Below are 17343 nucleotides of genomic sequence, written 5' to 3'. Positions count from 1 at the left end.
CAGGGACGGGGGTGGGCACGCTCGCCGACGTGATGACGTCGCTGTCTGCTGCCAGGGCGTCCCATCGCACCTACCTCGCGGGAAACTTGGTGTCCGCTTGCTGTCGCTCTGACCTGCCTGAGCCATTGGGCTGCAGGGCCACGGAGAGAGCCACCTGAATGCGCGAGGAGGGACTGAAATGGTGAGTGCATGGAGCTGGCGCTGAGACTGGCTGGGGCTGGTTCGAACTGGCCGGACGGCAGTCTCCGCCGTCCACCTCGTTTCGCGTGCCGGCCTCCTATCCGGTCCTCGCGGGGCTCCCGGGTCCCAATTCGGGTCTCCGGCCCCCGACCGCGATGTGGGGTCTCTTGAGTTCCGACCGGGTCCTTGGTCTGTTGGATGTCTGGCTGAGGACGAGGCAACGTCCGGAGCGGGTGGTCGGGTTCTGGGGTCCTTCCCGGGACCTGACAGATGAACTCAAGTCCGCAGTTGGTCGGAGAGACTCTATTGCAAATGCTGTTGCCAGAGCGCCGAGGCTCGGATCTCAGGGATGTGCCAGCCGCCAACCACACGGAAAAATACTTTTCTGTGTGAGGAAGGCTCATTGACAGAATCAGAGGTCCTGTGGTCAGGGCATCCTCGGCCCAGTTCAAGGGGGGCTTGTTCTACCGCTCAGTGATCCTCAGTTTGGGAGTTGTAGGGGAAAGTGACCCAGAGTCAGGGGCATTTGGGAAGAGAAGCTTGGAGTAAAGTTTGGGTAAAAAAATGGAAGTTGATTTTTAAAATAACACTTACTAGGAAAAATGGATTTATTGGGGAACAACAAAAAATTGCAATTAGGGACAGACGAGGTATAGCAAAAGCTATAAACAAGTCCAACAAACTTATGTATTGGGGAGAAAGGAGGGAATTGGGAGGGGTTGTATTGGTGTAATAAAATCCATGGAGAAAATGGAAAATTCAATTTTTCTCATTGGCTAATTGCTGGGGTAGCCATTGTCTTGAGAAGTTGCAGTGTATGTACATGTTTTTCTGTTGGGTGCTGTAATTGATGATTCTTTCTTGTTTTCCATTTTTCTCTTCAAATCTGCAATCCACAGTTCTTCCTCTAATTGATGTCAAGTGGTACTGGGTGAGACTCTTCCTTCTGGCTCCACCCTTGATTCTTTTTAGGTAGTTTTCACTTTCTTAATTTTCACATGGGCCGTTGAGAACACTTGGTCAAGACTGTGGCACTGAAACAACCCAAACCTTTTAGCAAGAGACTTTTATTCCAATGAGTTATTCCAGAGGGAGAAGGGTCTGTTCCACCAGACACAGGGGGCCCTCTGCACAGGGAGGGAGGACCTGTGACCCTAAGATCTGCAAGTGTCTCAAGAGCTGGGCAAGGAGAGTTTTCCTTTTACAGAGAGGAGTGACCAGAACCAGGAAGGGCCAGGTGTGGTGCTTGGATGGTAGATCCCTGAGGCCAGCCTGTCGTTAGGGATCTGTGTGCTGGCTGGGATGAGCAGGCCAAAGTTCAGGGGGAAGTCAAGGGGCTGAACCAAAGTTTGGCCAACAAGCACTTGTTCTGCGTGGTCACTGGGGCAGGCAGGTCCCCTAATCACAATAAGGCGGAAATGGGGCTTTGGGGTTGGGGGGCAGTATCTCGCCTTGCCCTAAATAAACAAAGGGTCTCCGTGTGAGGCTTTTCTGAATCAAGTGGGGCAGTTTCTTGCAGCTTCCCATTTTCCAGAACACCAAAGTGTGAGGGGTCCTTTCACTTTCCATACGTGTTTCCAGGAGCACAGAGCTCACAGAGGGTTCAGCATTGTCCCCTGACATGAGGGAGCAGCCTCCTCTGGTCCAGCTCAGCACGAATAACTTCCCTTCCTCCAGCTTCCGGTTTCAGCAGGTGTAAAATACTGAATTCTTCTTGCCTGGCTTCTCCTCAGTGAGGGTGGTAACATCTCAGGTCTCTGTTCTTTCCTGAAGGCTCGGGTTCTCCTGGGTCTTTGGGACTTAACCAGAGATGCCTCGGGGGAGAAGGGAATGTTCTGTCTTCCATTAGAATTGCCGGAAATGCAATGTGAAGTGGGTGGAGATGTGAATGAAAAAAATTATTAGGAATCTTAGCAACTCTTCCATGAAGGGTGTCTGGTGCTGGTCCACTTCCTGTTATTAGTCAGTTAACAGACACAGAAATTCTGGGAACAGTGACCTGTGCTATGGAGACTTGCTCACTTCTTTTTAGATGAGTCACAGCTTGTTGTTACGAGGAGTTAGTGAACTGATCCCTGTCTTCTCAAAGGGATGAGCAGTAACCAGTTTCTCGAACCAGAAACTTGCCCTAAAATTTCCCTCCCCTGCGTTATCCAGGAACACAGGAGGAAGCAGCAATTTTGCAGATCCTCATTCACACACGGAGATGGGGCATCATGTCTCCTGTAAATGACCCAAAGCCAGTGCATCCCCTGGGGTTGGGGACAAGCTGAGCCTGGGAACGAGGGGAAGGAAGGTGCCCTGGGGTCTTGCTGGTGCCCTTCCCCACATGGGTGGCCTCGGACCATAGAACCACCACAGAAGGAGCTGTTAATGGCAGGAGGGTGGGGGAGGGGATCTACCTGCAGAAGTGCTGGGGGGTGATGTGTCCCCTAAGGCTGGCTGTTTCCTGACCTTTGCTTTGGGCCTCATCCAGGGAGTTGGTGGATTGTGAGGTGTGCGCCCTGAGTGAGTGTGAAGTGTGATGTGAGTGACATGGTGAAATCTCCTTAGGTTCAACTGCTGCTGAGAGGGTGGATGAACTTGAGCGTTTCCTCCTGGTGAAAATTGAAGCTCAGAGGAGGGGCCTTTTTTTACCACCGTGGGGAAGCTCAGTCCCTCCCCCTGCCCTGGGGGCACCCCTTAGCCCCCAGTTCACACAGCTTTGACCTTCTGACTTGGGGTCTCCTGTGCACCATGGGCATGTGCATCAGGCTGCTGATCTGAGCGGCTCACACTTGGCTGCTCTTCCCTTTTATTTCCTTGATGAGTCTTCTGCCCTGTGTGTACAAGTGTGTAAGATATTTTTCTTCCATTACGTGAAGGTGTAGGGTTTTGTTTTTTCAGATACACTTACTTATGTGTGTGTACAGTTTTCTAAAGAATTATTTACTTATTTTGGAGCTGTGCTGGGTCTTCATTGCTGCGTTTGGGCTTTCTCTAGTTGCAGTGAGCAGAGGCTTCTCTTGTGGTTCCCAGGCTCTAGAGTGCAGGCTCAGTTGTTGTGGCTCACGGGTGTAGTTGCCCCTCAGCTTGTGGGATCTTCCCAGACCAGGGATCAAACCCATGTCCCCTTCATTGGCAAGTGGATTCTTAACCTCTGGACCACCAAGGCAAGTCCTTTAAATCTATTGTTAATTTCCTATTGTGTCCTCTTTTTCTTTCTTTCTGGGACTCCAGTGATACTAATGTTTTGTGTTTGTCCCATGGGTCTCTTTATTTATTTTTTGTCTATTTTCTCTCTGTTGTTCAGATTGTTGTTGTTGTTCAGGCGCTCAGTCACGTCCGACTCTTTATGACCCCATGGACTGCAACACACCAGGGTTCCCTGTCCTTCACCATCTCCCGGAGTTTGCTCAAACTCATGACTATTGAGTAGGTGATGCCATCCAACCATCTCATCCTCTGTCGTCCCCTTCTCCTCCTGCCTTCAATCTTTCCCAGCATCAGGGTCTTTTCCAGTGAGTCAACTCTTTGCATGAGGTGGCCAAAGTATTGGAGTTTCAGCTTTAGCATCAGTCCTTCCAATGGATATTCAGATTTGATTTCCTTTAGGATTGACTGGTTTGATCTCCTTGCAGCCCAAGGGGACTCTCAGAAGCCTTCTCCAACGCCACAGTTCAAAAGCATCTGTTCTTTGGTGCTCAACCTTCTTTATGGTCCAACTCACATCTGTACATGACTACTGGGAAAACCTTAGCTTTGACTAGAAGGACTTTTGTTGGCAAAGTAATGTCTCTGCTTTTTAATATACTGTATAGGTTTGTTGTAGCTTTTCTTCCAGGGAGCAAGGGTCTTTTAATTTCGTGGTGGCAGTCACCATCTGCAGTGATTTTGGAGCCCAAGAAAATAAAGTCTGTCACTGTTTCCATTGTTTTCCCATCTATTTGCTATGAAGAGATGGGACCAGATGCCATGATCTTAGTTTTTTGAATATTAAGTTTTAGGTCAGCTTTTTCACTTTCCTCTTTCATCTTCATCAAGGGGCTCTTTCTTCAGTTCCTCTTCACTTCCTGCCGTAAGGGTGGTGTCATCTGCATACCTGAAGTTATTGATATTTCTCCCGGCAATCTTGATTCCAGCTTGTGCTTCATGCAGCCCGGCACTTGGTGTGATGTACTCTGTATGTAAGTTAAATAAAAGGGTGACAATACACAGCTTTTGACATACTCCTTTCCCAATTTTGAACCAGTCTATTGTTCCATGTCTGGTTCTGTTGCTTCTTGACCTGCATACAGGTTTCTCAGGAGGCAGGTAAGGTGGTCTGGTATTCCCATCTCCTTAAGAATTTTCCAGTTTGTTGTGATCCACACAATCAAAGGCTTTGGTGTAGTCAGTGAAACAGAAGTAGATGTGTTTTTGGAACTCTCTTGCTTTTTCTATGATCCAGCGGATATTGGCAATTTGATCTCTGGTTCCTCTGCCTTTTTTCTAAATCCAGCTTGTATATCTGGAGGTTCTTGGTTCACATACTGTTGAAGCCAGCCTAGCTTAAAGGATTTTGAGCATGACCTTGCTAGCTTGTGAAATGAGTACAACTGTGCAGTAATTTGAACATTCTTTGGCATTCCCTCCTTTGGGATTGGAATGAAAACTAACCTTCTCCAGTCCTGTGGCCCCTGTTGAGTTTTCCGAATTTGCTGGCATATTGAGTTCAGCACTTTAACAGCATCATCTTTTAGGGTTTGAAATAGCTCACCTGGAATTCCATTACCTCCACTAGCTTTGTTTGTAGTGATGCTTTCTAAGGCCCACTTGACTTTGCATTCCAGGATGTCTGGCTCTAGGTGAGTAATCACACCATCGTGATTATCCGGGTCATTAAGATCTTTTTTGTATAGTTCTTCTGTGTATTCTTGGCTCCTCTTCTTAATATCTTCTGCTTCAGTTAGGTCTGTACCATTTCTGTCCTTAATGGTGCCCATCTTTGCATGGAATGTTCTTTGGTATCTCTGTTTTTCTTGAAGAGATCTCTAGTCTTTCCCATTCTTTTGTTTTCCTCTGTTTCTTTGCATTGTTCACTTAGGAAGACTTTCTCCTTGCTATTCTTTGGTACTCTGCATTCAGATGGGTATATCTTTTCTTTTCTTCTTTGCCTTTCGCTTCTCTTTTCTCAGCTATTTGTAAGGCCTCCTAAGACAACCATGCTGCCTCTTAGCCTTTCTTTTTCTTGGGGATGGTTTTGATCACTGCGTCCAGTACAGTGTTATCCATAGTTCTTCGGGCACTCTATCAGATTTAATCCCTTAAATTAGGTTGGTTAAATTCTGATGTCCTACCTTCAAGTTGATTGATTCTTTTCTCTATCATATTCATGCTGTATTTTAAACCATCCAGTTTTTTAGTTCAGTTACTGTATTTCAGTTCTAAGTTTTCCATTTGGTTCTTTGTAGCTTTTATTTCTTTGCTGAGACTTTCAATTTTTTATTTGTTTCAAGTGTGTTTGTAATTACTCATTGAAGTATTTTTTATAGCTTTAAAATCCTTGCCAGATAATTCCCTGTGTGATTTTGGTGTTGGTGTCTGTTGGTTGTCTTTGAGGTGTAGGTTTTTATTCATTGGTTGATTGATAGCACCTCCCAGCAGTCAGCCCCCTGGATGACGATTGTCCTGATCTTTTTTTATTCTTTGCAGCTTTGCAGTGTCCCTCATCACCAGCAGTGTTTTATTTGGTTTTGCTTCTGCTGCGTTTGTAGTAAGTGAAGGTGACCAGTTCCACACCAGTAGCAGCATGCAGAAGGCTTCTCTGTGGTTCTCAGTCCGTCTGTTTCAAACGTCATGTCAGAAGAAGGGCTCCCCCAGTTAACTCCTCCATCCAGTCCTCGTGGGGCTTGGGTTGTCTCACATTTTAAAAAAATTTATTTGGCAGCTCATGGGGTTTTCAGTTGCAGCATGTGAACTCCCAGTTGCAGTACGTGGGACCTAGTTCCCTGACCAGGGATCAAACCCAGGTCCCCTGCATTGGGAGCATGGAGTCTTAGCCACTACACCACCAGGCAAGTCCCTCACATTTATTTTTGATTTGTCAGCAGTGCTGTTATTCTCCTTTTTGTCTCCCAACTCTAAGTGCAAGGTATAAATATTTTATATCTAAGAGAAAAATTGTGGGATTGTAGATTATGGATAAGTTAGAAATACTAGGAAGTGTAGGGGGTGACTGGAGTTGAGTGTTTATTCCATGCCATTTGTAGCACTTGGAGAATCCAGCTTAATTTTGTTCCTCTTTTGTGTCCATTTGTGTGAAATGGGGTCTGCTTGTGATCGTAAATTGGTTTTTACTGATAACCATTGGTGGTGAGCATTTCTTTCAATGGGTAATTCATCTTCTGTGAAATAGTTTCCTCACCTTGAACTCATTTGTATGCCTACTGATTTCTTATGTCTTATTTACATACTGTGGACATTCATCTTTTTTTCATTTCTAGGTATGGCAAATATGTTTTCCTAGATTGTGAGTTATCATTTCTCTCAGTTTTTTACTTTTTAAAATTCATTGTTGGGACTTCCCTGGTGGTCAAGTGGCTAAGACTCTGAGCTCCCAATGCAGGCGAGCCAGGTTCTATCCCTGGTCAGGGAACTAGACCCCACATGCCCCAGCTAAGACCCAACACAGCCAAATAAATAAATAAAAAGAAATATTTAAAAAATAAATAAAATTCATTGTTAATTGGAGAATAATTGCTTTACAATGTTGTGTTGCTTTCTGCCTTACAAGAAAGTGAATCAGCCATAAATATACATATATTCCCTCCCTCTTGAGCCTCCCTCCCACCCTCACTCCAATTCTGGGTAATTCTTAACTTTAATAGACTTGGATTGAATTTATCCATCTCTTCTTTTGTAGCTTACTCTTTTTTCCATATATAAGAAAACTCATCCTACACTCAAGTGTTTCCCTGTAGTGTCTCATAGAGTGTCCTGCTTTCTTCCTTCACAGTTAAGTCCACAGTGAATTGGTTATTGTACATGTAGTTATAAGAGAAAAGATTCCTTACTCCCCTGGAGATAGCCAGAGGCTGCTGCTCCATGTGTCAGTAGCCTGCTCCCAGCAGCACATGCCCTGGCATAGATCCTTCTGTGCATTGTGATTTTTTCCATAGGTGTATCTAGCCATCCCTCTGTTAATGCCATCCTGTCATAATCACTGTAATTTAAAACATTTCAATGTACATTAGGAAACATCCCACCACCTTACTCCATAGAAAATCTTGGTTGTTTTTAGAAATTCGTCTTTTATTTCAGTTTTTAGAAGTGGTTTTTAAGTCAAACAAAGCAGAACAAACCGACCCTAAAAGAAACCTTGTTGTGCACTGGAATGGTACTTTCATAAAATTCTTAAATGTTTGGGAGAAGGTGACATCATGGTCTCTTCTGTGGATATGGCTCATCTCTCCATTTCTTTCTTTTTACTATTGTCATTAAATGTTTTGGAATTTATCCACTAAAACATTTTTACAGACATAATTGAGAAAGAAAACTAGTATTAGTAACAATCAGTTTTTACTTTTAAAAAAATGTTTTTTTCCTGTGGCATGAGTCTAGCCCTGTTGTTTTGGGTTATTACCCCAGTGCCCTTTTGACTGTCTCTAAACCTTCTACCCATTACACTGCCAGTGGTAGCCCTGATGCAGTGTTGGGTGGAGTAAGGAGGGGGGCAAATGAACCAGAGATGTGAGGAAGGCAAGGGTCTGGGCTGGGTGGCATTGAGAGAACGGGCTGGATGGCTCATGCTGGGACTCTCACTCATTTGGGGAGCTCATGGGGCAGTGGGGAGGGCTGCCTGGGATGGAGGAGCCAAGTAGGGCACATAGATGTGGGGGGAACACTTGGGCTGAGGGCCAGATGACAGCCTTCTGCTCCTTGGACACACACACACTCAGACACCACTCTCAGAAGAACACTTGGACACACATACCAGTACGCTTCTTCACCTGCACCCTGCCCCCAGCTCCCTGTCTCTCACCCTGCTCTCCTTTTCTATCCCACTTATCCAGCATCTTTCAGGATTTGAAATAGCTCAACTGGAATTTCATCACCTCCACTAGCTTTGTTCGTAGTGATGCTTTCTAAGGCCCACTTGACTTCACATTTCAGAATGTCTGGCTCTAGATGAGTGATCACACCATCGTGATTATCTGGGTTGTGAAGATTTTTTTTGTACAGTTCTTCTGTGTATTCTTGCCACCTCTTAATATCTTCTGCTTCTGTTAGGTCCATACCATTTCTGTCCTTTATCAAGCCCATCTTTGCATGAAATGTTCCCTTGGTATCTTTAATTTTCTTGAAGAGATCTCTAGTCTTTCCCATTCTGTTGTTTTCCTCTATTTCTTTGCATTGATCACTGAAGAAGGCGATGGAATTCCAGTTGAGCTATTTCAAATCCTGAAAGATGATGCTGTGAAAGTGCTGCACTCAATATGGCAGCAAGTTTGGAAAACTCAGCAGTGGCCAAAGGACTGGAAAAGGTCAGTTTTCATTCCAATCCCAAAGAAAGGTAATGCCAAAGAATGCTCAAATTACTGCACAGTTGCACTCATCTCACATGCTAGTAAAGTAATGTTCAAAATTCTCCAAGCCAGGCTTTAGCAATACGTGAACCGAGAACTTCCTGATGTTCAAGCTGGTTTTAGAAAAGGCAGAGGCACTAGAGATCAAATTGCCGACATCTGCTGGATCATGGGAAAAGCAAGAGAGTTCCAGAAAAACATTTATTTCTGCCTTATTGACTATGCCAAAGCCTTTGACTGTGTGGATCACAATAAACTGTGGAAAATTCTTCAAGAGATGGGAATACCAGACCACCTGACCTGCCTCCTGAGAAATCTGTATGCAGGTCAGGAAGCAACAGTTAGAACTGGACATGGAACCAACAGACTGGTTCCAGATAGAAAAAGGAGTACATCAAGGCTGTATATTGTCACCCTGCTTATTTAACCTCTATGCAGAGTACATCATGAGAAACGCTGGACTGGAAGAAACACAAGCTGGAATCAAGATTGCCAGGAGAAATATCAATAACCTCAGATATGCAGATGACACCACCCTTATGGCAGAAAGTGAAGAGGAACTAAAAAGCCTGTTGATGAAAGTGAAAGAGGAGAGTGAAAAAGTTGGCTTAAAGCTCAACATTCAGAAAACGAAGATCATGGCATCTGGTCCCATCACTTCATGGGAAATAGATGGGGAAACAGTGGAAACAGTGTCAGACTTTATTTTTGGGGGCTCCAAAATCACTGCAGATGGTGACTGCAGCCATGAAATTAAAAGATGCTTACTCCTTCTAAGAAAAGTTATGACCAACCTAGATAGCATAGTCAAAAGCAGACACATTACTTTGCCGACTAAGGTCCGTCTAGTCAAGGCTATGCTTTTTCCAGTAGTCATGTATGGATGTGAGAGTTGGACTGTGAAGAAGGCTGAGCACCGAAGAATTGATGCTTTTGAACTGTGGTGTTGGAGAAGACTCTTGAGGGTCCCTTGGACTGCAAGGAGATCCAACCAGTCCATTCTGAAGGAGATCAGCCCTGGAATTTCTTTGGAAGGAATGATGTTAAAGCTGAAACTCCAGTACTTTGGCCACCTCATGCAAAGAGTTGACTCATTGGAAAAGACTCTGATTCTGGGAGGGATTGGGGCAGGAGAAGAAGGGGACGACAGAGGATGAGATGGCTGGATGGCATCACGGACTCGATGGACATGAGTCTGAGTGAACTCCGGGAGATAGTGATGGACAGGGAGGCCTGGCGTGCTGCGATTCATGGGGTCACAAAGAGTCGGACACGACTGAGCGACTGAACTATCCAGCATAGCCAGATAACATTTATAGTGTTGTTTATGGTCTGTCTTCCTGCCAGAAGGCAAGCTCCAGGAAGGCAGGGTGGTTGGCCTGCCTTGTCCACTGCTATGTGTCCACCTCCTTAGGCTTAAGTGCTCAGTAGGTAAGAACCTGGTGGCTCAGGTGGTAAAGAATCTGTTTGCAATGCAGGAGAATTGGGTTTGATTCCTGGGTCAGGAAGATTCCTTGGAGAAAGGAATGGCAACCCACTCCAGTATTCTTGCCTGGAGAATTCCATGGGCAGGGGAGTCTGGCGGGCTACAGTCCATGGAGTTGCAAAGAATCGAACACCACTGAGCACAGATGCACGCAGATAAGAACTGAGCGAACAAGTGATCCCTGCAAATCACAGTCAGGTGTGTGCCACCTGGTGCCTACGCAGACATGCCCAGTGGCCCACAATACTGCCACAGATGTTCTCAGACACTGATGTTCTCAGTCACATGCATGCAGGCGCTTGCTCACCCCCAGACCCACATATCCATGCAACACAGAGGTACACGGGACCTTGCTGCCACTCACAGGTTCTTTCAGATTCACGCCCAACTGTCCAGGTTCCGAGGCTTGTCCTCCTGCAGACACACACCAACATGTCCCTCCTCCCCACCCTCTCAGCTTTTAAAAGTTGATTATATTTTTAAAAGATCTGTTTAAACATTTGCATTTCATCTGCTTGTTTTGCTTGATCAAAATACATTGAGATTTGTTTTTGTGAGTTTGCAGTCTGCAATATGATACTGCCAGTGGGCATTTGTGAGTTCTGATAATGTTTTTAAAGTTCATTGATTATTTTTTGCTACGGATCAGTACTTCCTTCCTCTTGTTGCCAGTAATATTCCATTGTGAGATTAGACTGAATTTGTTTATCCAAGTCAGTTGATGGCTTTCTGAGTTGTTCCCATGTTTTAGCTGTCACAACTCAAGTGTGTGTGTGTGTCTATGTGTATTTGTTTCTGTGTTGCTGTTTTACTTTCACCTCTCTTGGGTAGATAGATAGCTAGAGTGGAATTGCTGTTATATGGTGCTGTGTTAATAATCTTCAGGATTTGCTGGACTGTTTTCCAAAGTGGCTTCACTATTTTACCTTCTCTCCAGCAGTGGTTGAGGGTTCCAAGTTCCTCACATCCTCGCCAACACTTGCTTGTCTGTCTTACAGCTCTCCTAGTGGGTATGAAGAAGTATTTGTGGTTTTCATTTGCATTTCCTTGATGACTATTGTCCCCCCTTTTTTTTTCCTTTGGCCACACCTCACAGCTTTCGGGATCTTAGTTTCCTGACTAGGGAGCCAACTGAGCAATCAGGCAGTGTAAGCGCTGAGTCCTAACCCCAGGACCGCTAGCAAACTCCCTAATATTCCACATTTTCAGGAGTTTGATTAGCAAACCCCAGTTGCAGCCCAAGGTGAGGTAGCCTTGTCTTTGTAGCTGATATAGTAAGAATTTTATCATTTAGATTTCCAGAATATATCTTTGATTAAGATTCTAATTTATAAAAATAATCATTTGCTTTGTATTTCAGAGGTGTGGTGTCAGCCTATATTGTCCTAAAGATAATAATTAGGTGGGTTTGTTTTTCTCTCTGTTCAAGTTACCTTCGACTCTGTTGCCATCAGATCTGCAGCTCTTCTTTGTGGGGCATCTTCCTTGTACTCTGGGCACTTGGTTATTTATCCGAGAGACCCTGCTGGCTCGACCAATCCCTCAGGAGCCAGGCCTCCTCTTAACCCGTCATTAACTCCACGGGTGTCCCAGGCCCTGGACCCTGACCTGTGTCTGTGCCCTTGGTGTCCACTTGATCTTGATAGAGGGTTGTGTGTATGTTTCTGTCAGATATGAGGGGACCAGACCAGGCTTTTATATGCTGTTTCAGTCAAAGTGAAAGTTGTTCAGATGCAGCAGTCCTGGAAAATCTGTGTCCACAACCTCCTGACAGTATGCTCCCATTCTTGGAGAATCGAGAAAATAACTTACAAGCAGGCCACATATCCATTTCCAAGTCATCTGAATGATGATTTCATTTTCAGTACTTGTCCAGCCTCATGATCTGCTCTGTTTCATTAAAAACAGTTCTTTTTTATTATATGTTTATCAGTTATTGCTGTTACACTTTGCTTCAGTGTCCAGCACTCACCATCACTGAGGAACCTGCATTAGATTTGCTGGCATGTGATCATTTCCTGCAAGAGTGTGAGCTCAGGAGTCCTAGGAACTGAGTCCAGTTCCTGCCTGTTGGCCTCCCCATCCTTCCACACTCGGGGGTGAAGGAGGAGCCTTGCTGACACAGAACATATGGCTGTTTCAGGACTCAGTGGTCTTTGAAGACGTGGCTGTGAACTTCACCCTGGAGGAGTGGGAACTGTTGGACCCTGCTCAGAGGAAGCTCTACAGAGACGTGATGCTGGAGACCTGCAGGAACCTGGCCACTGTGGGTGAGGACGGCTTCCTCCCTGCACTAAGTCTTTAGCAAACAGTTGCTTCTTACAGTGTCCTTTCTTATGAGTGATGAGGATGGGAATATTTTGAAAAAAATGGCAAACATGGTCCCCACCTTTTTAGAACCTACCTAGAATAGATGGCTTTTCCATGACAGTGTTACTGTACTGAATTGATTTTTATTACTGTTGATCAGAATCCTGAGGCTCCCTAATTTCACAACTGTGAGCACGGTCTCCATTGTCACCTTGGGGCAGTGAGAGCAGCATAATGGTTTTCACCCTGTGAAAGTTATCCTGTGATCAGTACACATTTGAGATGATCTTGCTGCAGTTAAACCTGCACTTAACCTGTCCTCCACCCTCCCCATGAGGAGCATTCTCTAGGAGCATTTTGGCAGCTGCACTCTGTCCCACCTCCCCGGGGCAGCTGGGTCCATGGACTTCATCCAGGGCCTCTGTACCTGCGATCACCAGGGACCACACCTGCTCAGGAGGAGCATGTTCTGGGTCAGGGAGGGATATTTGGATGTACGCGTTAGGAACACAACTCAGGTCTCTGAGAAGGTGATAGGTGTCATTAACTTGGCTTCCCTCTTGGAGTTTTCATCCATTCTTGTCCACTTGAAGTCTTTTTGGAGCTCCTCTGACAAAGGGATCATTTGGGAAAGTGCATTTTGCCCAGTTCCTTTCTACTTTACTTCTGTGAGGTACTTATTAGTGAAGAGACTGCCATTTTGACTCATTTTCCCTATGATGGCCATCACTCTCTCCTTGGGTTCAGTTAATATATTAATATAGCTTACAGAACTCAGAGAAACATGCTTCTTACTAGATCACAGGTTCATTATTAAAGGATATAATTCAGGAACAGCTAGATGTAAGAAATGCATCTAGATTAGAAAAGGAGTTTCCGTGCTTCTCCAGGTGCCAGTCTCACCACATCTCTATGTGTTCACCAACCCAGACGCTCTCCAAACCTCTTTTTCATACCTTCATTACATAAGCATGGTTGATGAAGTCCCTGCCATTGCCAGTTGATTTGATCTCTAGTTGCTCCCCCACCCCCAGAGGTTTTGGAGGTGCTGGGGCATATGGGTGGGACTGAAAGTTTCAACCCTTTAATCACGTGGTTGTCTTTATTGGCAATTAGTCCTATACTCAAGTTCTTTGCAACAGTTTCTTTCATTAATATAAACTCAATTGGGATGGAAAAGGCTTGTTATGAATCATAGGAAACCTATTTCACCTTTCTGATCCTGAAGCATTTTCTGGAAATGAGCACAAGAGACTACATATTATTCTGTTGCTTTTATTGCTCAGGAAATTCCAAGGGTTTTGAGATCCCTGAGCAGGAAACTGTGGATAAGGACCCAGTTTGAGAAGTACATGGTCATCTCAGTGACCAAATATATATGTGTGTGTGTGTGTGTGTGTGTGTGTGTGTGTGTGTCTGATAGATCACAATATCACACATCGCCTTTCTTCCTTTATAAAATTATTTTATGTTTTTGAATGAGTCTATGGAGAGAAATCTAGATATGATCTCTCTTTCCTTTCCCCCACCATTTCTTTCTCAATGATTTAATTGTGCTTCCAATTATTGCAGGTTCTTGCCCTCAAGTTAAGGTCAGTGTATCAAGTCCTCAGTGGGATATTTTGGAGACTGAACTATGCATTGAACGGGAAGTTGTAAGATTCACAAGAAATGATTCTAGATCTGTTTTGGGAGAAAACTGGGCATTTCATAACCTACAAGATCAGCATCTAACTCAGGAGAGGCGTGTGAGGTGAGTGGCACTCCCACAGGGAGAAGGGGGATGAGGGATCTCAGCAGAGTGTTAGACTCATGTGATGGTAAAGAAAGGTGTAAACTTAGCTAAACAATTGTAAAGTTAGCTAATAAACAATTGTGTACTCAGAAATTTTACAAACAATACTTTTATAAGTGTGCTATAGATACTGAGCATCAGAAACTTAATTCAGTAGGAAACAATGATTAGAAAACCTCATGTAAAGAACACTGAAAGTTATGGCTCTCTTTGAGCCCTCAGCCAGAGCATTAACCTTTGTTGCACGTTGTCACATTGCAGAGAGTGCTGAAAACATGCCCATTCATTGAAAATCACAAATATATAGTCAAAATAATAATGAATAACCATATCATTAATCCCTAATAATTCACTTTCTGTTTTGACCAGAAATCATTTGGTGGAAAGTCTCTGTGAAGGTAAAGATCATCAATTTCTAAAAACGCCAAACAGGATTATAGATCTTACTGTGCATGAGAGTTATCAGACTAAAATTCAGCCTCATCAATGCATTACATGTGGAAAAGCCTTCACGGATCATTCTTTCAAGAAGAATCAGCAAAAGTCTCACATTGGGCCAAAACCTTATACATGTGAGGAATGTGGACAAACCTGCAGCTGTGTTTTGTGCCTCAGCCCTGCTGGGGAAACAGACTTTATAGAGAAACCTGATAAATGTCAAGATGCTGGGAGAGCATCTAAGAGATGCATGAAGAGTCACAGTAGTAAACAATCTTTAGACTGTAAAAAATCTGGAAAAGCTCTCACTTTTCAGGGACATAAGAGAGGTCAGTATGGCCAGAAAATCTATGTGTGTGATGTGTGTGGGAAATCTTTCAGTTATTATTGCCAACTTAAACGGCACGTGAGAACTCACACTGGAGAGAAACCCTATAAGTGCAAAGAATGTGGGAAAGCTTTTACTGGCATCTCACACTTCCGAGAACATGTCCGAATGCACACTGGAGAGAAGCCCTATGAGTGTAAGCAGTGTGGCAAGGCTTTCAGCTGGTGCACTTACCTTCGGGAACACATGCGAACACACAGTGGAGAAAAGCCCTATGAATGTAAGCAGTGTGGCAAAGCTTTCCCCTATCTCAAATCCTTGCAAGGACATGTGAGGATACACACAGGAGAGAAGCCTTATGTGTGTAATGATTGTGGGAAATCCTACAGTTGTCCTAAGTACTTCAGAAAACACGTGAAAACACACAGTGGAGTAAAACCCTATGAATGTACAGAATGCAGGAAAGCATTCATCACTTCTTCATCCCTTCGAGAACACATGAAAACACACAGTGAAGAGAAGCCTTATCAGTGCCAGCAGTGTGGGAAAGCCTTCAGGTATCCAAGATCTTTGCAAGGACACATGATAACTCACAGTGAAGAGAAACCGTACGAATGTCAGCAGTGTGAAAAAGCCTACAGGTGTCTCATATCCCTCCAGAGACACATGAAGATGCACACTGGCGAAAAATACTGAATACGAAGACTGGTGGGAAAGACTTCTCACTTAAAACCTTATAAATGAAGCAGTCAAGGGAGAGAGACATTATGAATGGAAAGAATGCAGGGAAAGCCTTCAGCACTTCATTTATTTTGTACTTGAAAACTCAGGGTAGGATGAATTTTTTTAATGGAAATAAATATAGTTTTTCCTTATAAGTGCCTCATCCTGAATAGGGATCCCAGTGTGTTAATTTCTAGTTCATGTTGCTGATCTGAACACTTAAGATAGTAATCATCGCTCTATGTTCCCATTCATCTTTACTACTTGTGTTTTGTTACCCTGGACATTAAATAGACAATTATATACTACATGTCTCAGTGTCATTACAATGCCTTTTGAACCCAGAGTGAAAGTATGTGTGTGTGTGTTTCATGTGGTATCAGTTTAGACGAAAATATTTTTGATCTTTACTTTGCCAGATGTTCATAGTATGTGATCATAATATGATCATAATATTGTTGAAAAGTCTTTTCTCATCCACTGTTATAGATACTGGAATTTCCTGACTTAGTATTTACCTTCCGCTGGAATCTTTATACTGAAAGGTATATCTTCCATGTTTCTTTTTTGCTAGTGGATACTGTATCTGTGTTCCTCACAGTAGTCAGTAATTTTGGAAGTTCTTGAAAGACCTTCTGTCTTGCCTGGTAATGTTTGTAATTTGGCCTCTGCTCATTGTCCTTGACCTTAGTTAGAAATTGGACACAAAACACTGAGTTAAGAAGAATGACTTGTTGGCAGGGAGATGAAAGCTGCTGTCTAGATGATTCTACTGAACTGTGTTGTCATCTTGGGTAAGGTGGGAAACTGTATATCCAGAGTCCTTCTGTTAGCGATTGTGAGTTAAAGTTCTTGAGAAGAGGAAGATGCATGAAGTCTGGAGCTGGAGTGAGGAAGCCATGGTTCTCAGCTCTTCTGTACCATCAGGAGACAGAACTGCAGGGCAGCCTGGTGGCCTGAGCTCCAGCACTGCTTTCTCACTTCTGGCTCTGCCTGTGTGGAACAGCCTGAGTCAGACACATGTTTGATGTTAGTTACCTGCTGGGCAGTAGTGTGGACTGTGCTCAGCAGTGTGGACAAGGCCCCTCATCGTGGGTCCTCTTTGGTTTTCAGGTTCACACAGTTCCCTGCATGTTCCTATGGCTCTCTGGGGTCGATCAGGCCACTTCTTCATGCTTCCGAAGATCCCTCAGTAATTTTCTCATATCATGTGGCCCTCTTCATGTCCAAGGATTCTTCTAATTACATGATTTCTGTGGGAAGCATCTTGTTCCTCTAATAGGGGATGTTTCCTTCCTCCACCATGGCAGATGTAATACAGCAGCCACAGATGTGGGAAACCTCTTCCCTGGTTGCATTGTTGAGAGGCTGTAATGACACTGCATTTGTTGTTTTGAATACTTCCATAATTGAGATAAGCACTTTTGCATATATTTAGCCCCTGTAAACATCTTCTCTTATAGCTGGCTGCTCTAAATTATAAACCTACTATGTTTAATAGTTTTACATTTTTATATGAACTCTGCTATTTTCTGTT

At 44.1% G+C, this 17343-nt stretch overlaps 1 protein-coding gene across 1 annotated transcript; it reads left to right on the top strand.

Moving 5' to 3' along the window:
- Positions 1-335: 335 nt before the first annotated feature.
- Positions 336-15779, top strand: LOC128050958 (zinc finger protein 709-like). Its single transcript, XM_052643477.1, has 3 exons — positions 336-467; positions 12356-12478; positions 15072-15779. Exons 1-3 carry the CDS (start codon positions 336-338, stop codon positions 15777-15779), a joined length of 963 nt encoding a protein of 320 aa, XP_052499437.1.
- Positions 15780-17343: the final 1564 nt, after the last annotated feature.

This window comes from Budorcas taxicolor, chromosome 7, assembly GCF_023091745.1.
Source record: "Budorcas taxicolor isolate Tak-1 chromosome 7, Takin1.1, whole genome shotgun sequence".
NCBI lineage: Eukaryota > Metazoa > Chordata > Mammalia > Artiodactyla > Bovidae > Budorcas > Budorcas taxicolor.
This window is presented reverse-complemented; position numbering and strand designations above follow the sequence as displayed.